This window comes from Dicentrarchus labrax, unplaced genomic scaffold (genome assembly GCF_905237075.1).
Source record: "Dicentrarchus labrax unplaced genomic scaffold, dlabrax2021, whole genome shotgun sequence".
Classification (NCBI taxonomy): Eukaryota; Metazoa; Chordata; class Actinopteri; family Moronidae; genus Dicentrarchus; species Dicentrarchus labrax.
Genome location: NW_026136720.1, coordinates 28651568 through 28677796, shown reverse-complemented (window position 1 = coordinate 28677796; position 26229 = coordinate 28651568). Strand labels below are relative to the sequence as shown.

At 42.3% G+C, this 26229-nt stretch overlaps 3 protein-coding genes across 6 annotated transcripts; 2 read left to right on the top strand and 1 right to left on the bottom strand.

Annotated features, from left to right (window-relative positions):
- Positions 1-15: 15 nt before the first annotated feature.
- exoc3l1 (exocyst complex component 3-like 1) lies at positions 16-12439 on the top strand. Its single transcript, XM_051383187.1, has 15 exons — positions 16-312; positions 3003-3178; positions 3307-3526; positions 3820-4023; positions 4969-5168; positions 5267-5485; positions 5786-5856; positions 6773-6890; positions 7089-7214; positions 7647-7747; positions 7851-7967; positions 8414-8684; positions 8831-8986; positions 9301-9434; positions 9633-12439. The coding sequence occupies exons 1-15, from the start codon at positions 270-272 to the stop codon at positions 9817-9819; spliced, it is 2343 nt and encodes a 780-aa protein (XP_051239147.1). The 5' UTR covers positions 16-269; the 3' UTR covers positions 9820-12439.
- Positions 12440-12547: 108 nt separating this feature from the next.
- Positions 12548-22065, top strand: prmt7 (protein arginine methyltransferase 7). The gene is made up of 17 exons (XM_051383197.1): positions 12548-12785; positions 13560-13596; positions 14218-14367; positions 15440-15548; positions 15824-15936; positions 16089-16318; positions 16413-16593; positions 16673-16800; positions 17440-17578; positions 17663-17746; positions 17835-17882; positions 17989-18078; positions 19002-19163; positions 19430-19504; positions 19712-19872; positions 20290-20386; positions 21066-22065. Exons 1-17 carry the CDS (start codon positions 12691-12693, stop codon positions 21222-21224), a joined length of 2058 nt encoding a protein of 685 aa, XP_051239157.1. The 5' UTR covers positions 12548-12690; the 3' UTR covers positions 21225-22065.
- Positions 22066-22067: 2 nt separating this feature from the next.
- ciapin1 (cytokine induced apoptosis inhibitor 1) lies at positions 22068-26164 on the bottom strand. 4 transcript variants are annotated; one of them, XM_051383323.1, is made up of 9 exons: positions 26066-26164; positions 25063-25225; positions 24796-24939; positions 24493-24572; positions 24177-24345; positions 23334-23410; positions 23002-23123; positions 22828-22909; positions 22068-22740 (listed from the first exon to the last, which is right to left on the bottom strand). In XM_051383323.1, exons 2-9 carry the CDS (start codon positions 25217-25219, stop codon positions 22630-22632), a joined length of 942 nt encoding a protein of 313 aa, XP_051239283.1. In that variant the 5' UTR covers positions 25220-25225; positions 26066-26164; the 3' UTR covers positions 22068-22629. The 4 variants fall into 4 exon arrangements, with proteins under 4 accessions (XP_051239283.1, XP_051239286.1, XP_051239285.1 ...); XM_051383326.1 differs by having other exon boundaries at positions 23334-23407; XM_051383325.1 differs by having other exon boundaries at positions 26070-26118.
- Positions 26165-26229: the final 65 nt, after the last annotated feature.

Below are 26229 nucleotides of genomic sequence, written 5' to 3'. Positions count from 1 at the left end.
TCTTTTCCCTCCCCTCCCTCCCTTTCCTGCCGGCCTCTCAGCAGAGGATGTGTCTGGGAGAGAGAGTGTGTGTGAGGGAGAAGAGGAAAGCCGTCAGTAGAATGGATATGTGCCCTCTCTCCTCCACCCTTTCTTCTCCTTCTCCTTTTCCTTCTTCTCTGTCTGTCTTCACCTTCCTCTGCCAGCGCTGCACCCTGGGCACCCTCAGTGCCAGCCCTCGGGGAAAAGGAGACTCGCCGGGTGGACAGGCGGCTGAAAACTGAACTTCAATGTCAGCGGGGGATCAGAAGAATGGTGGTGACAAACCAGAAGGTGAGGGAACACACACACACACACACACACACACACACAACTGTGGATAACACTGCTAAAAGGCCAACACCCACTTCTTCTAAAGTCTCTCAATAGCTAGAGACAAAACAAAGCTGTGCATGCTTGTCTATGAGAGAAATATATGAACTCTTCCATGTAAACCATTCCAGTATTAGGTCAGAGTGGTGTCAGGTCCAAAGGTAATTTCAGATAGCTGATAAAACAGTTTCCCCACAGGGTCCATTTAGTAGTTGCTCTGGAGCTTTAAACTATACCCCATGATCTTCATCAGCAGACCAGTTGTCATGGAATTGTAGATTTACATTTTCATGTACACTTTAAGGATTTGCAAAAGGATTTTACAAAAAATAAAAATGAGAACTACAGTTCCATGGCAAGTAAGCAAACTATCTGCAGATGAACCTTGCAGGTTCTGAGGTCGAGAATGAACGTCAGCAATTTCAAGTACTTTTACACCCTTACAAAAATGAAGAAAGCTGTGCATTATTGATTCATTTATTTGAAAGAGAATAGCCACATTTAAAGGGGCAGTCTAGTATTTAAGCATTGCAGTCCCATAAAGTTGCAGAGACAGAAAAAACAAACAAACACACTCATTAAAAACTGTACAGAATATTATGTATAGGGATAGGTGTGTGATTCTACAGCATGTACCATCATGACCGGAGAGTCTGCTGGTTTCCATACCAACGTGCCATTACAGCAGCACGCTCAGCACAGAGTAACTCCTGTATTGTCCTCTGTGCAGTTGTGTTTTTTGACCTGTGCTGTTGCAGCACCAGCTTACATGGTACTCATCACTTTCCTGAATGTGAGCTCTATGGTTTATTGTTTTGCAGAGTTGCTGATGATGACATTTCAGTGCTCAGATTTAGTCTTGCTAGGAGATAGTGTCCCATGACCTCCTCTGAGACAGAGACAGCCCTGTTTGTGTAACTGAGACGTCCAAACATCTTCTCTCACACACACACACACACAGAGTTCTGAATGACTATACTTACTGGGACCTCTCGCTGACAAAACCTGAACTTTTAGAGCGATACATGCCTAACCTATGAATGTTATTTTAACACAATCAACTAAGCTTTCAACCCTAAAGTCACAGAAAGAATGCTCAGTGCTAGTGACCAAGCACAGCACATTACTCTCTGCTGAGTCACTAACCAGTACATTATTCAATTAAGCCCAATTAAGATGTGTAATTCAAATGGAAGCATTGTCATGTGACTCTGTGGGCTGCCTGTCTAGCTGACTAACAGATGAGAAATGATATCCTGCTCACCTGACTGGTCGACTGACAGCAGAGCCTCACTTCTCTCTGCTATAAAAAGAACCTCTCCAATTTGGTGCAGAGAAATGTTTGACTCAGACTGTGCAGCATATCCCATTCCCTAAACATCAATAATGCTGCTGCTTAGCATGCTCAAAATTGCCTCTTTCTATGGGTGATATGGTTGGGAGCTTGGCAGTGAAGGGTGAACGTATGGGAGAGCTGGGAGGACATTTGGGGACAATATTGTAACAAAATCAGGGTGTGCTTTTCTTAAGCAACATTAAATAATGCAATACACAATCCTTCTTGATGGAAAACGTCCCATCTGAGAACCAACTTTATCACAGCACACTGGATTTTATTTCTCCAAACATTTCTTGGAAACAGAGCTATTGTGGTGACAGAAATAATCACACTGGTGAGTTAAACCTCATTTGGCAGATAATTCTAGGTTTTCTGTCACAGGGAAGGATGTCCCCCAGTTGGAAAAGTCAATTTCCTCTTCCTCTGGCTGTTCAGTCTGAGATGACTTTTTAAATGTACTCATCCACTTGAGACCAAGCCTGGCCAATTTTGATCAAATACGATAAAGCGTTGCCCTCAGAAAACTGGGTTGAGCCAACCAGATCCCAGTAGGTATCCTGTCTCTTGATCAGTTTAGTTGGGGCAACATTATGTAAGATTTGGTAATTAAGGGAGGGAAATGAATGTGAATGTTAATGGTTAACTCGGCTAACTTTCTGACCAACATAGCAAAATATGGCTGATATTTTATTTATTCAGGCCACGCCAAGTTTTATAATTTTCCCTCCTAGTAGTAGTTGTGGTAGTATCAAAAAAGACACAAAAATAAATGCCATCTTTCTATTACATTAAGCACATTCTACATATTAGGGCTTTAAAGGTCCAGTGTGTAACATTTAGGAGGATCTTTTGTCAGAAGTGGAATATAATATTCATAGCTATGTTTTCATTACTCTATAATCATCTGGAATTAATAGTTTTGTTACCTTAGAATGAGCTGTGAAAAGTACTTTACAATTACATTTTAGCATTGCACCATGGGCAGTTTAAAAAAATGTATGCACAAAAAATATTGTCACTGTCCCTCCTTGTCAAAACCTGGTGCCTACGTTACCCACAAAGCAATGCAACCACTGTCAGTTTGGTCAGAGATTTAGGTGTGTCATGTATGCTAGTAGTAATGCAGCGGGGTACAGAGGTCTGGTAAGCTAAATTTTCAAACTTGTAGTATTCAGCTTTATCAAAAATGCTGACTCAAATGACATCACTTGGGTCAGACTTTGCGTAGCTCCTTGTAGAGCCACAAAAGGCTTTACACAACTTCACATCTGAAGGAGTACTGCCCAAAACAGACTTTGATTTTTACCGTCAGACACGGTGCCAGTGGCTGACGTGTGGCCAGAGGTGGAGAGGGCCGAGTGTTTGGCCCGTGGTGCTGCCCTGAAGTGGGCGTCAGGTGTTTTCTGTCGACCTGAGAATCTGGAGCGCCTGAGCCAGTACAAGAAGCGAGAGAGCCAGAGGACCGCCTCCATACACACCAGACTCAAGGTAACACACATGCTTACACAATATGATCTCAGTTTATTGAATGGTCTCCTAAATGGTGCACTTAAGAGGAAATTGTTGCTATTAGTCATCAATGGGAATCAATAGTAACAACTGTGCTTTCCTTCCAGTCCATGGTGCAGTCGTATCTGGAGGGGGTAGGCTGGGGTCTGGAGCAGCTGCGGGAGGCCAGGGCCGAGCTGAAGGAGGTGTCACACGCTTTAAAGAAATCAGGACTGGAGTCCAATCAAAACACAGAGGGAGTGAAGTCCCTGGAGAGGCTGAGAGAAGTGTCGGTCAACCACCGTCAGCTCCTCGCTGCCGTCAGCAACCTGCCACGACTTTACTCCGGTGAGATGGACACACAGGCCTCAAATCATTCATTCACAGTCAATTCCTTTATAATTTACAAAAATTAGTTCTACATTTTGTATGTGTCGTACAAGGGGAGAAATCTGTCACATCTGTCTTGTGGGGAAAACACACCACACCTTCCACAATTATTTTATGGTACAATACAGAACTTTTTTGCTGGAAACTAATAACCTCTTGCTTATAGCCTCAAGTGGCTGCAAGAGGTTATTACATAAATTGTTGGCAGTTTGAGGAATTAAAGTCCCCCCTCCCTTTCTTGTCCCTTTCAGTGCGTAGCATGGTGTTGGAGACTGAGCGTCTGGTGGAGTCCCGGCGGCTCCTAGAGGCCCACGCCCGGCTGATGGATCTGGAGCACTGGCAGGACGACATCCTCTGGCAGCTCCACGGGGCAGCAGGAAGTTCACTCAGCGCAGAGGACCAGGAGCTGGTGGCCAAATATTTCTCTGGTGTCGGGCAGTTGGTGGACGCCCTCGGTAAGGAGTCTTATAGACATGGGGGTTGACAGCTCCACAGTTTATTCAGTAACGTCAGTTTAATTCATGAGCAAGCATACCATATATGGCAACTGTTTTTGTGACTATTGTAACTTAGTTCCCTATATTTCTGTATACGTAGATACAGATATAAAAATACCAATAATCTTGTTTTGTGTCATTTGCAAAGCAGATGATGGTGATGATGTGCATGATTGTACATATAAGAATAAACTATGGCAATATCTTTTTTGCATCAGCAGACTTTCTAAGGGATGAGAAATATCTAGACTGCAATCAGACTTGTAAAAATCCAACGTAGATGAGGAAAAACAGCAGTTTCAGTTGCTCTATGTAGTTGTGCACAGATGGACTTACATGCACATGCGGCCAGACCGGCTATGGAAACAAACCACAGAGAGGCTGTGATAGCAACACAAGCAGAGAGAGTGTGTCATTCTCTGCTCAAGACACCATGACTCCATGACTATATCTTTACATGGCAAATAATTGTTTGCTGTTATATTAATGTTCTCAGATATACAGTATATAACCTTTAAAAGTAAGATACTAAAAAAAGTATCTGGAACTGACTGTACTGGATTATATACTCTACCTGGCCCCACTGAGGACAAAACAGAGGAATCATAATGATATTAAAGAGATATTATTTTTAAGTCACTGTACTGAATTATACTAAATGATCATCACATATAACAGGTCTTCGGTTTCTCAGCCACTTGGGGGCAGTGGAACAAGTTCACAACACAACAGTACTGATATATATTAACTTTAGTAACATTATCATTCATGTCAATCTCAAAGTGTTTCTCCAACTCCTGAGGAAATTATCTCTGATATCTCTGTAGCTGCTGAATGTTCCACTATGTTCACCAGCTACAGCAGTGTGTTACTTTCTGTCCACTGACAGTCTCTTCACTTCAGGTAAGGAGCTTTGGGCGGTGGTGAGCAGTGCTCTGGCTCTGGCCCGACAAAACCCCACACCATTTGTATCAGCGGTGAGGATAGTGGAGCGAGAGGAGGCCCTGGACCGAGCTTTACTGGAGGAGAGAGGGGGGACCCGAGGCAACACCAGACCCCTGCCCCCAGGACGGCCTCGCTGCTGGAGAGCATGCTTCTTCCAGGTCAGAACAAACATAACACTTTTACACCTTTCACCAGGTTTCTTCTTTTACATTTCTAACTGTAAAGTCCGCCCTGTCTCACCCGTCCTTTCTGTCAGGTACTAGAGGAGGCGGTTTCTGCGCGGTTTCGCAGTGTTTCCTACCTGCACACGCGTGGGCCGGGTCTGGCAGGCCACCTCTCTGCTCTCCAGCACGGTATCATGGCCGACCTGGCCACCGTACGGCACTTGCTGGAGCACTGTGTCCCACCACACTACCATCTGACAGGAGCCTACCTGAGGGCCAGCCACCACTGTTTACATGCTCACCTGGCACAGGTCAGTGATGTGAGAGAAATAAACCAATGCTGCACCTTGTACAGCTTTAAATTCTCACTATGTGGACTACAAGCCTCTCTAACCAGTTACAGAGTTTATTATTTCATCATCATGTTCTGCTATGCACAATCCTGGTTTAGATATAGTATAGTAAAAGCGAGACTTTTTAATGGACTGTACTAATTATATTTCCAATTAGCAGTTATTTTCTCTATGGCAACCACCTACTGGAGTTTGTAGATGAATAATAATTCTAATCAGCTGGGGACTATACACATGTAAGTGATACTTGTGGCCTAGGTTAGCAGCTGGGACCTGGAGAGTGGTGAAATCTTTGCTGTGCTCAACTGGGTGCTGCACATCTACAACAGGTGAGGTCCATGACGGCACAGCTTCTGTGTGTGGCTCTTTGTCCTTTAAACCAGTTTATGTAATGTAATTTAAAATACTTTTATTAATTTCCCTTCTGGTGACAGTCAGAAAAGAAATCCTGAATAAAAGCTATACATCTTTCATTCAATATTGTATTTATGTATAAGGAATATAACATCCCATGTTAACATTAAACACCGTTTAAACACAAACTATTTGCTTTGATTATATTATTAATAGTAATGTCATGTAAGTTTGGATTTGAGGTAACTTGAGAAAGGGAGGATATTGAACACATTTAAGCAAATTAACTCCCAGTTTTTGCGAATGGACATCCTTTTGCAAGAGAACTGATCTAATAGTTCAACATGAACACTTTGATTCAGTAGGAGAAGACTTACTGTGCATTTCATGTCAAATGTAGTTGATTACCTTTAATGCACATGTTCTCTCCCATATTTCCTACCTCTCCTTTATTTACCATCTAATGAGGTAGAAACAAAAATAAATCCAAACAATGTGATCTATCACAGCTACCATGTAAATTTCAGTTTCCAAAGTTGTTCAGGGCTAGTTTTAGGTATTAAGCACTAGTTTTGGGTTATTATAGTCTAAGTCCGTGGTTCCCAACCTGGGTGCTGGGATCTCAAAGGTGTTGCAAGATGATTAACAAGAAGAAGGAAGAAGATAAAACATGTCTGTGGCCTCTACCCCTCCAGGCTATTGTTTAGCTATAAAGAGTCACACAGACTCCCATCACCTTCACCACAAGTAAAACATTAATTAATGGAGCCTTACAATGATTTTTCTTTATTAAACATTCACATAAAAAAAAAGGTAGAGCTTGTTTGGAATGCCAGTGTTGGATACTGTTAACGACCAAAAGCTCAGAGTCTGACAGTCTCCATTTGGCAGCCCAGACATGATGGGTCACCCAGAGCTGGTGGCTGAGATGGAGAAACAAGAACTAGGACCTCTCATCTCCACAGAGGGACTGGATCAGCTGCAGAACAAATATGTGCAGAGTGTTCGGGTGAGTGGACCACAAGAGTTGTTTTTTAAAGATACAAATTGTAACATATATCCTGGTGAAAAGAGGCATTTAAAAGAAAGAAACAGGGTCATTTTAATTAGAAAATAAGTGTATATTGAAAGAGGAACAGGATGGTACCGGTCTATGGGTATATACTGACTACGTTCAACGTGTGTGTCTATGTTGTCGCTGTTATAGAAGAGTGTATCAGAGTGGATGCACAAAGCTCTACAGGTGGAGCTGCAAGACTGGCAGAGAGACCAGGAGCCAGACACAGACCATGAAGGTTTCTACCAAACCAGCCTGCCCACCATCATCACACAGGTACACATGCTGTACAAATATACAGTAATACAGCAACACACACACACAATACAAAGCTCAAAGCAACGTACACTTTTAAACTGCCTTTAATGAACCTCATCAACCTCTTATGACAGCCACTATTAACACCAAGTACACATCTCCTCCTACATCAGTGTGATTCATCTCACAAATACACACATATGCAGCAGGACCATTGTACATTCTGTCCTGCTTCTGGAGCTGGACCAGCTCTTTACCCTCCTACAGATAACTCAGGGAAACACAGTATTCAATGTCTGGGCGTTTAGATTCAGAACATGACCTCCAGTGTGTGCTAGAGTGCTTTAGGGTTGTAGTTGGTGACTAAAAGAGTATACAAATGTCTACACTCCATTGAAACACTGCGTGTTTTGAGTGTATTTGTTATGTTTGTTTGTGGGACTGTGGTAGATGCTGGAGGAGAATGCCCGGGTGGCTCTGATGATCGGAGAATCCCTACGAGATCAGACTATACAGATGGGACTGTATGAGATGGAGAATCTTCTGAACAGGTGTGTGTTCATACAAGTTGCGCTTGTGGCTGTCTGTCGGCCATTTTATTCCCAGTATGTATCGTACAGTCCTCACTCTCACCCCAACTCTTTCACTTCACAGGTTTCGGGAAGCTCTGGTGGAATTTGGGAAGGAGCATCGCAGAGATCCGAGCAACAACAAAAACAAGTTCTACCTCCACTATCTGTTGGCCTCCATCAGCAACTGCATCATCCTCAAGTGAGATAACGGCAGAGTGGTGTTGAATGGCCACTGAAAGCGTCAAAGCTTTATTACACAGATGTTGGGAATAGGTTAATATAATGTTGGCAAGCATCACACGCATTGTGGTAATGTCTGTGGTAACTTGCTCCTTAAAAAGAGACAATTTAGACTGTAAATAACAGAGAGCCAGAAAATCATACTGTGCCTCTCATAAATGAATGGGAGATTTCAGTGTATAGATTTTATTGCCAGTGGACATTAAGATGTAGAGAGTCAGTATATAATAGTGTATCCCCTCTCTCATTAAGTACCTCCAACATAACAGCTTAAATGGCCTGCCTGATCGAGATGGTGCTGTCTATGTAGTGGTTCTCACATTACAATTTTTAGCTGAATAAAAGCCAATAAAAAACAAACACCAGCCTAAATAGGATCCACTGTGTTCCCTGTGTCTGATGCAGGAAGTCCACAGAGAGCCTGCAGCAGCAGCAGTCATCTCGGTCGGCGGGACAGTTCTCTCGGACTCCTCCCAACCCTCTGGCAGCTCTGGACCGGGCAGTGAGACGGGCGTGTCGCCTGGTGATGGATAAGCTCCTGCTGGACCTTCAGCCTTTCCTCCCAGGCCTGCTGACCCGACCCTGGCTGGTCCAGGGAGACCCCACCCCTAAACTCTGCTGTGTCCTTGAGCGTCACCTGGAGCTGTACAGCCGTGTTCGGCCTCCCTGCCGACAGGTCACAGCTTTGCTCTGTTTCTGTCTGGAAGTTTAATTATTCTCTAACCCTAACCCTTTGTGTTGAATCTCTTTTCCATGCTTCTGAGCTTAGGTCATATCCACAGTCAAAATCTAATCAGTCAAACCTTGTTTTTGTGTGTACAGCGTCTGCAGGAGGAGGCCCAGTGGCTGATGGTGGTGGAGTACGTCCGGGCTCTGATGCAGAAGAGACTGGTGTGTCGCAGTGCAGAGGAGAGGAAGCAGCTGGCCCAGCAGATGATCCAGGATGACCAACAGTTTAGAGAAATCCTCCACTGCCTGGTGAGGAGGACCTGACACACAACACTAGGCAGTATCATGGTGTTCTACAGTCACATCAATCCTAAAAAACTGATTTAATGGCAAAATGATGACTACATTACACATTAGTATATACTAATAATGAATAACTTGATGCTACTGTAGTATCAGAAGTCATAGCAGTAGTAGTACTAACATCCAGTATTCCAGTGTCCCATGATGGTGTGAAAGCTGTTTGAACGGCTTTTCCATGAATAAGATACTGGGCTTGAACAGTGAATAATTAGAGATTTAACATCTGTGTCTGAATATCAGTCAAACTCATGTGTCTGCAGGAGGGGGAAGGGTCAGCACCAGAGGTGAATCCTTTGGCCTTACTACCTGTCCTGGCTGACTTCATCCGACTGAAAGACCCTGGCATGCTTACTCTGGAAGTCTCTGGACTCGCAGCCAAATACCCTGACATCAGGTAACCTGACCACCTGCTAATAGTAGAGTAGTTGTTAAATTACCACATCGCATTAATATCAAGCTTGATGCTTATAGTGAAATATGTGTCGGTCATAAAAAGAAAACGCTATACAAATATTTTGGGTTTTTTATGACCAGTCCAGGGATTAAACCTGGTACACTGGTATACCTGATACATGTCTTTCTGTACTCTCAGTGAAGAGCATGTGTCTGTGCTGCTGGACATCCGTGGTGATGTCTCTAGGGACATCAGAGGGGCTGTACTGGACTTGCTGGAGCAGAGCGCCCCCCCTCTGCCTGCAGGCTACCGGCCCATCTTCACCGACATCCTGGTGCCGCCCTCCACCATGGCTTTCTGTCTGCCTACTGCCAAGTGCGCATGACAGGGACTGAAACTCAGATGTTCACATTAAAAATCCAGATGGATCTGGTTCTCAGACCGTCAAGCCTGTCGCTACAATAAATTATGCGGGAGCAATCAGAAAGATGCTGGTGAATCTGTTCAAGTTCTGTTGACGGCTGGCCGGCCCGTGTTCAAGTCTGCCACTTGTTATTCATCCAGGGAGCAACAGCCTTGTTTGTTCCTCTGCACCATCCTGCTTCACACTCACAATGTTACACACATCATTCATACTGAGAACTGCCCAGTGCCATTATCACTTTCTCCTGTTGTTGTTCCTTAACAGTATCAGTTGAGTGAGGGGAGAGTGGCATAGTTTCATGTCCTTCACCTACAGTTTGCCAAGGATTTGGGCTGGTGACTTGCTGGTCAAGGTCTAACTTCAGCTGAAACTCATTTGTCTGGTAAAGCTCTGAATCTATGAGCCACAAATATGAATGGTAAATATATTCTACTCTCTCACAACTTATCATGTGCCCCAGCCATTTATGCTACAGATTTAACCAGAGTTGGACATTTAAACTGCAGTAAGCAGCTTTAAACAACTTAGCATGATGCTATTGCTAATAACTGATTTTCACTGACAGTATTTTCTACAGAACAAGTGGGTCTAGAGAAATATTCATGGGGTGTTCATTGGGTGACAGAAATACATGCTGATTTAATCACAAACATTCACACATATAAATATTTGCTTGGAAAAGCCCCCACGTGAAGATATCTGCACTTAAACACATTACATTGTTGTGGCACAGTCGTATTGACTGTCTTCAGACATTTTTTTTTTTCAGATCTTTATTCATTGAACCCATCATGAAGCCTATCACTTAGTCAAAATGTGGCCATAACAGATCATTATTGTTTTTTTTTTTTTTATTAATTTAAATAAATGACTTAAATTTGACAGCATACTGGGTGGCAGTGTTTATATCACCATCAGCAGAATTCCTCTTACCTTCATCATATTTAGGTGGCAGCAGACATTTTAAAGGCAAATAATATAAAACCTCAGCACACAAAACTGTTTACATGGCTACATTGCTACTGAAAAGTTCGGGGATATTTTGTGACACCCATCATATAACACAATATTATCTATTGGACATAATTAATCAGGAACTCGTGACACCTTTCTGAATCCTGACAAATAATTGTTAAACACTACCAGCCACAGACAAGCTTGTGAGATGTTCAATGTCTACTCTTATTTCTTAAAGTGTTCAGCTGCGAATTTTGAATTGGCACGTCAATTTGTGCATACAAAGCCATGTTTATGTCACGCAGAGCATAGAAGTCAGTGGTTAGAAATAAAACATAATTTCTGGTATGGTCAGTGAAAAGTCAAGCAATGGTCACAGCATGAAAAACAAATATCGGCAGTCCACAAAGCATCTGAATAGTTGCAGTATGTCACAGATATGTCAGTTACAACAAACGGTATATGACTTTTACAATAAGCATTGTTTTATTAAAGCATCTTCTCATTACAGTCTGGACTGTAGTCTAAACACGTTTTTTTAGCATGGCTCCTGGGCTGTGAACCTACCTGAGGAACTTCAGCTGCTAATTCAATACTTTAAAGTCACCTTTTCATTAACTTCTCTTCATCTATTTTGTCCACTTTTATCTTGCATTGTTGTTGATATTGGATGTTTTTAATCAGATTTTTTAAAATGTATTTATTGTATTTATGTATTATTTTTCAGCTATTTCCTTTTGAATGGTGTTTCCTGTTGCAATTTCCAAGGATATTTCCCTTGTTCTGGTTTAATGCCAACCTCTAAAGCACATTGTAAACTCACACATAGATGCTTAAATAAATGTTTTATAAAATAAACTTTCATTAGAAACAGTGGTATTTCATTGTAAAGACCTTGGTGTGGCAATTGATTCTAACCTTGCATTTAAAACAAATTAAAATGGTAACAAATACTTAGTTCAGGAAGCCAAACACCCATTACCATTGTTACTCCCTAAGAAATCTGAACTTTCTGAACTGGGACAATCATATTGAATCTACAGATGCTTGTCTTACTGTCTATAAGATTAAGCATAGTTTGGCCCCTCCCCCCTTAGTGCTGTTATAAAGCAGAAATCAACTGATGATAGACAGGTCTATGGCACAGGGGACTATATAATGCCTATGAGGAGTACTGCCTTCAGACAGTCAGCTTTTTCAATGAGAGCAGCTCACACATGGACAGTCTGCCAGCACTTATCAGTAACACATACTGTATCACTCATTTAAAATCAATTCATCTCAATGGTAATCAGGATTAAAAGACAATCAACTGTGTATCTTTACTCCATAACTTATTCAAATAACCTGAAGCCTGCTTTTTTATATGTTTTATGTATTGTTATCTTTGTTTTTGAGTAGTTTATGTCTTTTTATGAACTGTGCTTTGCAATATACACAGTATTGCTGTTCCTGTTTCATGTTTGTGTCTTTTGTGCTGAATATTACACATGCTCAGGGACTGTAGCTGAAAAGAAGCCAGGATGGCTAAACTGGCACATTTACAGATATGTATGTTAATGGACGCTGTGACTTTAAACGAACTAAATAAATGCATTAAAAGAATATTTTAAAAACTTGACAATGAGTGACACTTATATATTTTCAGATTAGCATAAAGTAAGCGAGGATGAATATAACGTCATAGTTTATGGAAAACTAAACCAAAATTCCAGTCACGTGACCCAGAGAGTTTGTGACGTCACTGGGAAAGATGGCCGCTCCCGTTGGGGTAACGCTGCTTCTGTAACACAATTTCCTATCAGGCTTGTGTTGAATATTCAGCTTGTATTTAGCGCCACGTCTTAGCGGAGCGTTGTAACAGTTGTGGCCGAGATGAAGACCTTCTGTGGGAGAGCCAACCCGACCACAGGAGCGTTAGACTGGGTGGAGGAGAGTGAGGAGTACGACTACCACCAGGAGATAGCCAGGTAGCTCCGAGCTAGCATCACAGCATGGACACAGGCTACACACGTTTTCATGTTGTCGGTGGACATTTGTAATAACACTGAAACTCATTACAACTTATTACTGACAGTTAGAAAATGTGCTTCCTGTTCGGCCGCCATGTTTACTGGAGGAAAGAACTGCGCTTATAAATCCATAAAAAGTCCTTTTCCACTGAGTGTTTGTCAGCTTTATTGTGACAGGGTTCAAACGCAGTACGGTACACTGTGTCCTAAAAGGAAACCCCAGCTCTCTTTTTGTTTTTTTATTCGTGACCATTTAGTGAACAGGACATTTTACAGTTAAAAAAGAAAGTTGCCAGTACTCTATGGTGAACAAAGTATTTCCTATATATTATACACTTAATGAAGAGAATTCAGTATTTTTTGTATTAGTTACACTAATTCAATAGAATTGAATACTGTAGAAAAGCAATTATACACAGTACATTATCAGTCAGTGTTCATACCACACTGTACCATGACACTGAACTACAGTGGTGACAACAATGTGAACCAATCACAATGTAGAGATCCTTCATTATTAGGACTGTTAGGAAATGTAAGTCTTATTTACCCTTTGTTAAAAAAGAATGAAAGAATCACCACATTCCTATGGGAGGTAGGCGGGCTGTGGGCTGGTTAATGAATGACATTAATGACAAAAAGTTAGCTGCAAGTTACTCAAACAAATGCATCAGTCACACAAACACTGATCTATGTGAATCTGTTGATCAGTTGAACATGTTTGTCTTTCAGGTCCTGTTATGCAGACATGCTGCATGACCATGACAGGGTGAGTGCTGACATCGACCTCTACTGAAACAATTCAGAAACGGTCTGAGAAGACCCACACTAGTTTCTCTGGTGGAAGTATTTGTCTGATCAAATTTTTTAGTCATCATCTATATGTGACTGTTGCATGCCAGGGGGGCTTCTGTATATGATTGTTGTTTTGTGTGTGTGATCTTTGACAGGGTATCAAAACCAGACTCTTTCCAGGTCAAAACAAAAGGCTATATGCCTCTGATAATAATGATTACATTAAAAAACACATTGTGAAACCGGCAAGTGTACATACTGTCGATATGCAATTCATACTCTATACTATCCATTAAAGCAGCTACAAGGAATTTCCATTTTGTCTTGATTCTGGTGGACAAAAGTGGTAATGTTTCCCAACGCATTGTTTCATTGATTTAATGGGGAATCTGACCCGGTGGCAGGCATTAAGAATAACTATTGTGTGTTCTTGCTGGTGGTCTTGTTTGTTTATGTAGGTCATGTAGAGGCATTAGTATTAACTCTTTCATAACCAATTCAAAACTCCTTGTAGTAAATTTGATGATGAGGCACCAAACTGACTTTATTGAATCTTGTTCAGCACTGACACAGCTGATGTACTTTATGCTTCCAGAATGTGAAGTACTACCAGGGAATCCGGGCAGCTGTAGCCAGAGTGAAGGCCCGTGGGGAGAAGGTCATCATCCTGGACATTGGGACAGGAACTGGCCTACTGTCCATGATGGCTGTCACTGCTGGAGCTGACTTCTGCTATGCTGTGGAGGTAGAGATGCACTTCTATATATAATATTATCATTTACATAAGGTATAATACCTGACGAGGTGTCCATTATCAGGAATTAATGGATAACGGGAAGTCCATTCATTCCTGATAATGGACACCTCAGAGAGCATTATCCTGCTTATACCATGGACACTTGCCAAAGGAAAAAAACAAGACCATTCATTTATATTTTAATGTGTTTTGCAATCAAAATCTTAAGTTTTTAAAGTAAAGTTTTTACAAGCGATAACTCTGTTTCCCTGGTAACAACTGAGGGGTTGACTAATACCTGGAACATCAAACCATCATATAAGGTTCTTATGCAATGGACTCCAGTAAATAGGACGAACCTTAGATACGACATACAAGATATTTCTAGTTCACTCGAGCCAGAGAGCTAACATTATGCTAACAAGATTCAAAGACAATAACACTGTGTACAGTCGACAAAGGGTAAATATGATTCGGCAGTATGTTGCCATGTCACTGTCCCAAAGTCCATATCAAGATTTTCAGGATTAAATGAAATGGTTAAAGTAGAATTTATCCATGATTTGAGTTAACAGAAAAACACCCTGACCACTCTAAAAAAAAAAAAAAGTAGTTTGGGACTTCCTTGGTGCTGTGGATACGGCGTCTGGTTCAGAAGCTATAGGTATTTTTGTCCCACACTGTAAACACAGATATACATTGTTGTTGACAGTCTGGATCTGTGTCCTAATTACATACTGTACAAGGATTCCACCTGTCATTTTAGTGTGTAGCATGCTCACACTGGAAAAATAACAAAATGAGGCTCTTTGAAATTTTAGAATGTTCGCTAAATTCACTTTTTGCTTTTTGACTGTGACATGGCTGGACAGAGCTGCATGTATTTTACTCAAATGTCGAGTCTGTCCATCTACTTGTGGCTATTTGATTAATCAACTAATCATTTAAGTGCTAACAGGCTTTATTGTTGTAGGGCTTCAGGTTTGTCTCCTGTCACTAATTTACCCTAACACCCGTCAGTCTCTAGCCCAACAAGTGATGCAGCTGCTGCCGTCGTCTCTGCTTCCTTTGTGTTCTGCAGGTTTTTAAGCCCATGGCAGAGGCAGCGCAGTGCATCGTGGAGAAGAACGGCTTCTCCGAGAAGATCAAGATTATTAACAAACACTCCACTGATGTCACTGTGGGGCCAGGTCAGGGAGAAACACACAAAAAAAAACACACACACACACACACACACACACACAGTGGCACTGTATGAATATTAATGTCCTTCAGGCTAAGTTCACACTTGCTGCACAATAAGTCCAAATCAGATTTTCAGATCAGAGTTTTTCCTGACAGTGTGAACATCACAAATCCCATGGAATCTGGTCTTTTTAATTGTGTGTCCTGAGGGAGGTCTGCATAAAGGGCATGAAGTCTGTTGGAATGTCTGTTGATGTGCTGTGTTTGTAATTGAATACAGATGGAGATATGCAAACGAAGGCCAACATTCTGATCACAGAACTGTTTGATACAGAACTGATAGGTGAAGGAGCCCTGCCCAGCTATGAACATGCTCACCAAAATCTGGTCCAGGTGTGTGTTTGTGTGTGTGTGTGTAGTTGTATTAAAGTGTTTGCATGAAGTTTTTAATACTAGAAAAGTCTGATAAATACAGACAGTGTGGATAAAATGCATAATCCTAGCTGGTGGTCCAATTCATCTCCTCTTGTCCCTCCACCCTGTAGGACGGTTGTGAGGCGGTCCCTCACCGGGCCACTGTTTACGCCCAGCTGGTGGAGTCGGAGTTGCTGTGGAGCTGGGCTCAGCTGCAGCCGGTAGAGGTGGAGGGGGCTCGTCTGGTCCCGCCGCCCGCCGTGAGCCGCTGTGCCGGAGCTCATTCAGTGTGTGACATCCAGCTGAGCCAGGTGTCTCCTCGCAGCTTCACCCCACTGGGTCCTTTGTGCACCATGTTCAGGTATGGAAGTGAGAAACACGTTTCTCACCCTTTATTGTGTTCTCTCAACGTCATTGTGAACATTTCCCCCTGCACTCCACCCTCCCCCTCTCAGTGTGGATTTCAGTAAGCCAGTGAGCAGCGCGTTCCAGTCCCACTCCTCCCAGTTTGCAGCTGAGTCTGGCGGGCGGGCCCAGGTCATCCTGTCCTGGTGGGACCTCGACATGGACCCCAGTGGAAGCATTGTGTGCACCATGGCTCCCAGCTGGACATACCCACAGCCAAAGAGGGCTCCGGTGAGTTATTGGACATGATGTTATGATGTTGTGAGCCATGCTCCCATCACCCCCTGCTGATCACTGTGCTGCGTTTCAGTGGCGGGACCACTGGATGCAGAGTGTGTACTTCCTGCCTGTGGAGACCAGGGTGACAGAAGGACAGCAGCTGAGCCTGACTGTCTGCCATGATGACTACAGCCTGTGGTACAGCCTGCAGTCTCACAGGTAACAGCTCAGACACAGCACACTGGATATGATATAGCCTAAAGATCCATTTAGTAGCTGTTCTGGAGCTTTTAGTTAGATCACACAGTCTTCCTCAAATGGAGTTTCTACACATCAGAGAATTGTTTTTATTTATTTATCTGAGCTATGGTCAATAACCATTGTGTAAAACAAAATGATAAAATAATATGACAGATATAAAATGGAAAGTAGGATGTCAAATATAGACATCATTTTTAAAATCAAATAAATAATCTTCAAAATGTTCAATAAAGCTTACCAGATAAAAACCAGTATGTATAGTATAATGCAGGGATCAGACTGTATGATATCAGCCCAATAATGGCATGAACTGACAGAGGCTGGTCAGGTCCAACACGTGGTGTCCATGTCATGACAAATATTTATGCCTGTTATAATCGCCCAGTGACCATCTCAAGAGAGAAACATCTTGTGTTCCTGATCCTGGCAAATTTTACTTAAAATAGGGTTAATACATAAAAATATGTTATTAAAAAACAAGGGAAGGGTAATCTGAGTAGAAATATTTTGAAGCTGAATGAATATCAACTATAAATACCACAAGTAGAGTTAGTTCTGGTGCCACGCTCTAAATGTTCTGTATGTTGATGTTCTCAGTAAACAGGACCCACAGACTGACGCTCCTCCCTCTCGGCCGTGCTGTACCTGCCAGGCTCACCTGGTTTGGACCCGGCCGCGGTTTGGCGAACTCAACGACCGGCGGCGTACAGAGAGCTACGTCAGCGCGCTGCGCAGTGTGAGTGGTGGCCTACCAGAGTCCCAGCTGTCAGTGAATGAATGGATATGACTGTTCTCTGATTGCCCGCTGTGTTAACTCCAGGTTCTCAGGGAGGACAGTGTGTGTCTTGGCGTCAGTGATGGAAGTCTGCTTCCTGTTTTTGCTCACGTGCTTGGAGCCAAAAAGGTACTCCGGTTAGACCATGTGGGCCCGTACTGTAGCTTTACAAACCAAATACCATCAGACTCTGATATTGTCTTTTTATTCTCTCTAGGTCTACGGTTTGGAAAACTCCAGAATGTCCAAACAGGTTATTGAACAGGTAAACAAGAACTTTGAGAACTGTCAGATGATCTTTGATCATTTGTACACTTCTAGGTGTTTCAACACAATAACACAGTGCTGATGCTAGACATTCTTCTCTGCAGGTGTTGGAAGCCAACTCGATGAAAGGAGGTGTGGAGCTGCTGGAGATCAGGCCTGAGCAGCTGACCAGTAATGATGTAGGAGCTGAACAGGTACCTTTGGACCAATCCTTCAGTGACGTGCATTGCCGTCTGCCTTTATAGACCTTTTTCACAGCAGCAATTTTGACATGAAATAGTAGGGTAAACACAAGTGTTACCAATGGTACTGAGTAAGGTTCCGTTCCATTCAGTGCAAACAGAGTATTGTGCATGTTGGCTCACTTGAAAGGCTCTGCTACACTAAGTGGAACGGAACCTTAATTAGTATCCTTGGTAAAACCTGAGTCTATTTCATGTCAAAATGTGAAAAAGGTCTGTTGGTATTAACATTGGTTTGTTAAACAGAAACTACTGTAACAATCCAAAAAGTTTAAGGTGAATTTGAAATACTTGACAAAATTACCACATCATCAATTTATGCAAACATTGCTAAAAGGTGGCTCAGTGGTAAGCACTAATTCTCGAGTCAGTGCCCTACATTTGTCTGTAACACAGTAATGTAATACATTAATGTTCCTAAATTCAGTAATCACATCATAGTTACTGAATGTTTCACTACAATATCCAAGAAATGTATCAGAGCGACGCCGTGGAGAGGCTGTTTAACCTAGTCGGTCTTGTGCTGACTCTGACGAGGAACAGGTTGTCTGACAAACGATTCGAGAGACTCCTCCTCGTGAGGTAGAACCACTGCTTTAGTGATAAACCCATCAGATAAACTGCACTAGTCTACTATTAAGACATAGTTTGCTGAGAGAGCAACTGGAGTGAGTTTGTTTGAGTGTGTTTGGCTCGTTAAATGCAGTTTATATTGCGTGATCTCAAGCAATGTTGCGAAGTAAACCAAACGTTTAAACCCATCTGATGTTTGAAGCCAGTAATCCCGCCCACATGTGTTTTGTGCTATTTGTTAATCCAACTAAAGGTCAGAACTGTGTATCTCTGCAGTGAGTGTAAAGTATCTCTTCTTCCAGATCTCAGTCCTGATGGGTGAACCGTACTTCAGCACCAGCCTCTTACCCTGGCACTCCCTGTTCTTCTGGTACTGTCGGACCACCCTGGCAGGCCTTCTCCGGCCCAACGCCACCATCCTGCCCTGCTCCGCCACACTTCACATGATGGCTGTAGAGTTCCAGGTGAGACACATGGGAATATTTTTCATGCATTTAAATTACTTCTAACATTTAAAAGAAGGGACAACCATTGTTGCTTTTTGTATGTCTGTTTTGCCTCATTCAGGATGTCCTTGACTTTGTATAGGAAACTGAAGTTCTCTATTAAAGGCTATAATATTTTTTTAATGGTTTAATGCAAAGTTCTAATTGGCTAGATTTTCATTTTATAGAAATAAAATGTAATAATAAATATTCAAGTTTAAATTTGTCTCTATGATGTCTGTTAGGATTTGTGGAGGATACGAGCACCGTGTGGAACATGTGAGGGCTTTGACGTCACACCCATGGACGAAATGGTCCAGGTAAGATTTTCATGCATATCATTTACGTGTCATGTTGCATTATATTTATCTTAGCATTCTGTTTTTACTTTTAGAGTAACCTCCTGACCAGAAAACAGAATCCATAACAGCAGATGAACACCTGGATAAATTGTTTGATGGTTTGAGTTTGACTTTCCCCTGTGGTTCCAAAATCAGATCTCAGAATCAATCCATCTGTCCCTACAGCAATCTCTGGATTTCCGCGAGTCCCGTGAGGCGGAGCCCCATCCTCTCTGGGAGTACCCGTGCCGTGCTCTGACCCAGTCCTCAGCCGTCATGACCTTTGACTTCACACAGCGCGTCCCTCAGGAGTCAATCAGCAGTCAGGGCTCACTGCCTCTCATAAGGTACTGAGTTGTCCTCGGTCAGTACGACCAACTTAGAAATAAGATAAAAACTGTTTTGTTTTTTTTCTAAGTCACTGTTTGTCAAACTTTACAGCGCTTATCACATCAGAAAATATTAAGCTCTCCAAGTAACCACCATTATGAGCGATGTTAAAATAGACAGTAGCGTAGACGCAGGAGGCAGGTTTATTCCTAATAAGATGATTTATTCTTGACTGTTGTTAAATCTGAGTGGAACCGCTTCAAGAACCAGAGGAAAGGCTTCCTGGTTCACACTTCTCTTCCTTATAGTTCCCATTTGGAGCCACGATTTTGCAAAAGTGAATCTGAACAGCTAGACCTGATGTCCCCTGCAATGTGCTATTCACATATTCTCTTTACAGAGTTGTTAATAGTCTGTTTAAATGTCTGTTACAGGACTGGTCGTTGCCACGGTGTCGTGTTGTGGATGGAGTATCATCTGACCGATGACATTTCTGTCAGTGCAGGTCTGATTGGACCAATCAGTGAGCAGGTATGACAGCCTTCACCGGTCATCTTTGTACCCTCAGATTTTCCCGCTTGCTGTATTTTTTTGTTGTCTGCTGCACTCATCTTACTGCAGCTAATGATGTTGATGATGTAATGATGTTTGAAGCGTAACGCGATCGCCAGAAGTAAAAATGGAATGTAATTAAGATCTACAAGCTGTAAAGTTTGAGTTAGAATAGTTTGCGAGTATAAACACAACGAGGCTGTAAAGGCAGACTAGTGAGTAGATAAGCCTCTGTGTGCGACGTGCTGATGTTTAATGTCAACGTCAGCCTCTGTAGTCTCATTTAGCCACTTCCAGCAACCGCCTTAAGGGGTGGGGTATTTACTGATGTTTCTATGTCACAGAGCAAAACGTGGAAACCACAGACCTTATTTCAGGCATTTAACCAAAAACCCATTCAGAAAAACCCATTGACTTTAAAGAGAAGGAATTTAAATCTAGGTTCTAACATGCTAACTCAGTTCTGGGTTTTAGGACTCATTCCTGCAGCAGTCTATTAGGGCCACAACTTTTGAATTAGTTGTCACTAAACCCAAACAGATCCAAAAACAGTATCAGACAGGATGAGTTGGTAGCAGCTGCATGAAGTTCAGTGACGTGCACAGTTAGGAGTGTTGGTGTTGGATTGTCTGACAGATTCACGGTGCTTTCCTTGCAGGGCGAGTGCGAGTGGAGTCGACACAGGAAACAGGGAGTGTATTTCCTCAGGTCGCCGTGGGAGAGCTCAGGCGATGGCAGAGCCGCTGTGTCTTACAGCCTCACCTTTGAACCCAGTTTAGGAGACATAAAGATGGACTTCAGCGTCCAGTCTCAGTGATGTGGAGCATCTGGCTGAAGAAGTGACTCTTTAAAGACTTTACCTCACATAACCGTTTGTGTTTTGGATGCATCTTTAACAACTGTGGTTTATTGTTCTGACTGAAGCTGCCATCACTCAATATCTGACCATTATTATCCCCAACACTGAGCGGAAGTCAGTGTTTTAAGACTGTGGAACATAAAAACTGCCCACCACATCCCTGTTGTTGTAATGTTACTAATAATATTCTTAATAATTCATATTAATGACTACCCATAAGTAACTGCTGCAGTATTTCACTATTTTACAATAAATAAACACTGAAATCCATCACAGAGGTCACTGAACCGGCGGGTGGATATTCCAGGGAGGCAGCCGTAACACACTGCTCACAGTTGCTGTGTGTCCAGCCAGTTGGGGATGCAAAATGGTATGGGTTAAAGTAACCTATTAAGGTCACCAGTTTATATTTTACCACAGCAACTTTTAAGAATTACTGGTTCACCCATCTAGCAAATCCAAACGTGTTATAGGAATGTTTTATAAAGTTTTCTATTGGCTGCCCAGTGTTTGGTACCTCTCTTGTCAAGTTCTCTTGTGTTTGAAGAACAGACTGCAGGGACATCGCTGCTCAAAATGCTTTTACTCTAACATTATTTCAAAGACTGTTACTGCCAGACACTGTATGTTCACTGAGAACCACTCATTGTCATCTGGAGTCCCAATAGTGATGAAGTAATGTGCTGATATGTACTGTATGAGATTGTACCATCAGACGACTATTAGCCACACTCACACTGAGGGAACAGAAGTGTGGCTCTAGAGTGTTGTATTAAAATGAAGAAAAGACAACAACTCATCTTACTGCCAAACTGTTTGCCTTTATATACATAATTAAGCTTGAACTGGACAGTTTTTATACTGTTTGTATGGACCTCTGAATGCTCAAATTGTACTGGTAAACATTCTGTAGTTTCTGCTTTATATTGTAACTGTCAGTGGTTAGATGTAAATAGAACTTCAAATGAAACGATGAAATGCATTTCAGTGCTTTTAAATACTTGCTAGAAGCTTTAGAGGAGATTCTCACGCCATCATTTGCATAATTAACAGCAGCAGGAGGAAAACTGCAATGACGGTGCACTTTTTTCATTCAAGTCTCACTCTGGCTCATTGTCGTAGCTGCATTGGCAAAATCTTAAACTGAACTTAAGTGAACATGACTATTGCTGGTACATGAAGGCATCACAATCAGAACATCAGAAACAAGACTGTGTGTTGTAGATTCAATCGCACAGATCCCCGTCACATCTTCAGTGAGCAGCCTTCCATTCAGTGTCTGCAGAGAGGAGTTGTGACTCAGGGTGGATGGAGGGGAAAAAAAGGAATGTAATGTTTCAATCAGGAGCAGAACTGTGACATTTCAAGCGTCTGTCAGGGTCTTGTTGTCCAGCACAATCTTCTCTCCTGGTTTGAACGCCGGCATCCCCGCGTACGGACAGCTGGCACATCGGAACGCGTCACCAAGGTAACACTGCCACAGAAAGAAATGAAGTATGATAGAAAACTGCTCAAACATGGTGAGAATTTGAAATGGAGCAATCTAAATACATATACTCACACTTCCACAGGCAGATTTTGGTAGGTTAGTCTTTTGTTTTCCTTTGCTCTCCTGCTCCAGCTCTTCAGCAAGACCACATGAGCTACACAAACATGCAACATATTGCATCATATAGTGTTCAAATGCTTTCCAACGCACAGATAAATGTACAATAATATTTTTGAAAGAACTCACCAGTTCTTGCAGGCTTTCTTCTTCTTGCCGGCTCCCTCTCCACAGCTGGGTGCTTTAAGAGAAGCTGGGTCTGGCTTCTTCAAGTCATCTTCATCCAGCAGAGCATCAGAGTCCACCAGATCCTAGAGAGACGGAACCGGACAGACAATAGAGGACTCAGTAAATGCAGGGAGTACAGTATACAGAAAGACATGTGCATGACAGATACGCTTCTTTAGGAAATTCATTAAGAGTGGCTCTTAACATGCATAACAATATGAGGTTGTTACTGATCAAAACTATTTATTTATTGGTTCTACATTAGAACAAAGATAACAACATCCAGAACTCACCACATCATCATCATCCATGTCATTGACTGACAGCGTCCACATTTTGACAGTCTTGGGATCCAGAGCAGGTTTCTCTGCTGAAACCACAGATGTTTGCTTCACATCAACAGATGATACAACGTCACAGCAAACTGACACTGAGTAACATCAGTAAATACAAATACTCAACAAAATGTATTTTAGCCACCTAAAAAAAATCAGTTATCCTCAGTTAAGTATAAAGTATATTTGCAATATGTTCACAGTTTTACTTTACAGGAGCCTTAGATTGCTCTCTCCAAATCCACCACACTCCTCACACAGTCACACAATTTAACCGACCGAGGCAACAGTGGACCAGCAACTCCTGTGTTCAGCAAGGTGAAATTGCTGTTTTTGTTAATGGAGTCTGGTGGTTTTGAAGAGATCATCAATGGATATAACGGCTTCAGTTTCCTGTGGGAAAGCGCTGTGTGATGGCAAGTGGTGAAATTATTTTAAATATAGAGTACACTTACTCTGATAGTGATGTTTTTAAGATAGTACCTCATAGAACCCCACTTCAAAAAATCCCTTTAAGGCCAGTTGCACAAAGATTAAAATGATGACCATAAACACCAGAAAGCAGAACTTATAACATTGTTTTAGATGCAAATTTGTATGAAAATATGAGAAGAAGAAAAAAGTCTCAACTCTTACGCCAGGGTTGCTGAACTGTCCTCAGAGGAGCCCCATTGGGTCAGTCAGAGTCATTTTGACCAATATGAGACATATTATAGTTTTGTCAAATTTTGACCAGTGGGTTCAGAGGCAGGCGCAGGTGACAGATGAAGAAAAACAAGAAAACAGGCCTTATAAACCTACCTGGCTTGGGCGTCTTTTTCCCAAATGACAGTTTAATCTGGCTGGATGATCCCACCTCAAAGTTGGGTTTGGAGGCAGATATGCGGACTCTAGACAGAGTGTTTCCCTGGTAACCAGTGGCGGTTCTGAGGGAGCTCAACGCCTCAGGACTGAGTTCTGCTTTACTGACCTGGACAGGGAGGAAGCACAAGGGTCGACTGATGTCAGATTTACTTGTGTTCTCATGTCATCTGTACATTGTGGTTTGGTAAGTGCAACTCCTCCCTCTCCTGTCCAGTGTACATTAATGACCACACGTGTGAACCCACTCACTCACCTCAGTCACTGACATGAAGCCCGACAACTTCAGAGCTGACATCAGCTTCTCAGCAGTCCTCACATTCTGTGCGTCAGCTCCTGGAACACAGTCAGAGCAATGCCAAGTTTATTTATTCTCATTAAGTTTTGAGGGGATTAAACCTGTGTTAATCAGAATGTTGTGTACTTTTCCATTTTTAATGACATGATGTGAGTCCACCTTGGAAAAATCCTTCCTCTTATGACTTTTTCCAACATAAAGGTGCAAATCATTGTATTTTCCTCATCATAAAGGAATTTAGAACAACACTTTCTTTCTCACCTGTAACTGCTTCATCCAGGACTAGCTTCCCGCCAGGTTTGAGCACTCTGGCTAACTCTGCTAGAGTCTCGGAGCTGTGGACGGAGGAGCTGTCAGCCAGAAGGCAAGAGAGCACACAGTCAAAGGTGGATGCTGAATGGGAGGCTGAGGAGAGGAGAGGAGAGGAGAGGATCATTTTACTCCTGACTTTTGATTCAATTGTCACACTCCATGCTGAAACCACTCAAGCAACTGTTTTGGAGTTATTTTGACTAAAGAGTCACTCACACAGCGATAATCTCTCCATGTTCTCCACGGACACTTTGCCGTCTGCACCCACAATGGCACCCAGTTCCTCTGCACACTGTTTCAGGGCTGCTGGTGCTGAAGGCTGAGCCCAAACCAACAGCACCTTGTCTCCCGCTTTAACGCCAAGGTCTGCCATGACTTCCTGGAGAAAAGTCCACATTTATAGAAAGAAATCAGAAATACTTTATGGATCCCAGGGGGAAACTGGTTGTTGGTTGCTCAAGTTTTTTTTAAAAAATGTGTACATTACATTACAACAACAACAACATATAGAAAGTCTTATTGAAAAGTTGTTATAATTAAAGAAAAAACGACCACTCTGTCTGTGGATCATCTTAAAGTGAAGACACTGGAGATGATCCAGTCAGACAGTACCGTTGTACCACCACGACCACATTATCGGTTAGAACAAACATAATAAGCTCTACTAACACATCCATGATTATATTCAGCCACGACTCAAAACGTTAAAACCAGAAGTCAGTCCAATGAGTGAAATGATATGAGTCAGGGATTATCGTTGTTATAAGAGCAGCTAGCCGTCAGTAGCTAGCCCATTGTAACAATGACTAGTGTTTTATTTGAATGGTGTTGACATGTGGAAACTGTGGACTGGTCTGGAAGCTTCTCTGGAGTCCTATTAGTCCTTTCTATAACGTCAATACATGGCCAAGAAACGTGGTTATATATTTTAGCTTTAAGCCTTAAAATGTAAAAGTGAATTAACCCGAACTACTGAGCGGGTCAGTTGTTTGTTGACACGGGTGTAAAGCAAAGGTTAGCTAGCTGCACGTACAGCGAACAGCGTGACGCAGAAGACGCCGGTGTTTATTAGGTTCATAAGGCCGTTGTTGAGGCTGACAGAGTCTGGTTCATGGCTACCAGCGAACACAAGTATACTCACAGTTTTGTATGATTGTTCTTAATATCTCCAGTGGTTAAATTACTGAAATAAAAGGACAGTTCAATCGAATGTACTCACTTACTCAGCCGATATCTTGACGGAAGTTTCACTGTCAAGTTACCCAAAGTAAGAAAAGTGTGTTCCGGTTAGAAATGTCAAAATAAAATAATCGTTAATGTGTTGTAACCGTAACGCTTACGTTTTGGCCATTAAAAGTACCATGTAGAAGTGCAGTTGGCTAT

Coding starts and splice junctions, on each gene's coding strand:
- exoc3l1 (XM_051383187.1), top strand. CDS start 270: ATGTCAGCGGGGGATCAGAAGAATGGTGGTGACAAACCAGAAG. Junction 6,891..7,088: donor AATATGTGCAGAGTGTTCGG/GTGAGTGGACCA, acceptor TCGCTGTTATAG/AAGAGTGTATCAGAGTGGAT. Junction 8,685..8,830: donor TTCGGCCTCCCTGCCGACAG/GTCACAGCTTTG, acceptor TTGTGTGTACAG/CGTCTGCAGGAGGAGGCCCA.
- prmt7 (XM_051383197.1), top strand. CDS start 12,691: ATGAAGACCTTCTGTGGGAGAGCCAACCCGACCACAGGAGCGTTAGAC. Junction 16,319..16,412: donor CCTTTGTGCACCATGTTCAG/GTATGGAAGTGA, acceptor TCCCCCTCTCAG/TGTGGATTTCAGTAAGCCAG. Junction 16,801..17,439: donor TACAGCCTGCAGTCTCACAG/GTAACAGCTCAG, acceptor TGATGTTCTCAG/TAAACAGGACCCACAGACTG.
- ciapin1 (XM_051383323.1), bottom strand. CDS start 25,219: ATGGCAGACCTTGGCGTTAAAGCGGGAGACAAGGTGCTGTTGGTTTGG. Junction 24,940..25,062: donor CATGGAGAGATTATCGCTGT/GTGAGTGACTCT, acceptor TCCTCTCCTCAG/CCTCCCATTCAGCATCCACC. Junction 22,910..23,001: donor AAGAAAGCCTGCAAGAACTG/GTGAGTTCTTTC, acceptor ATGTTTGTGTAG/CTCATGTGGTCTTGCTGAAG.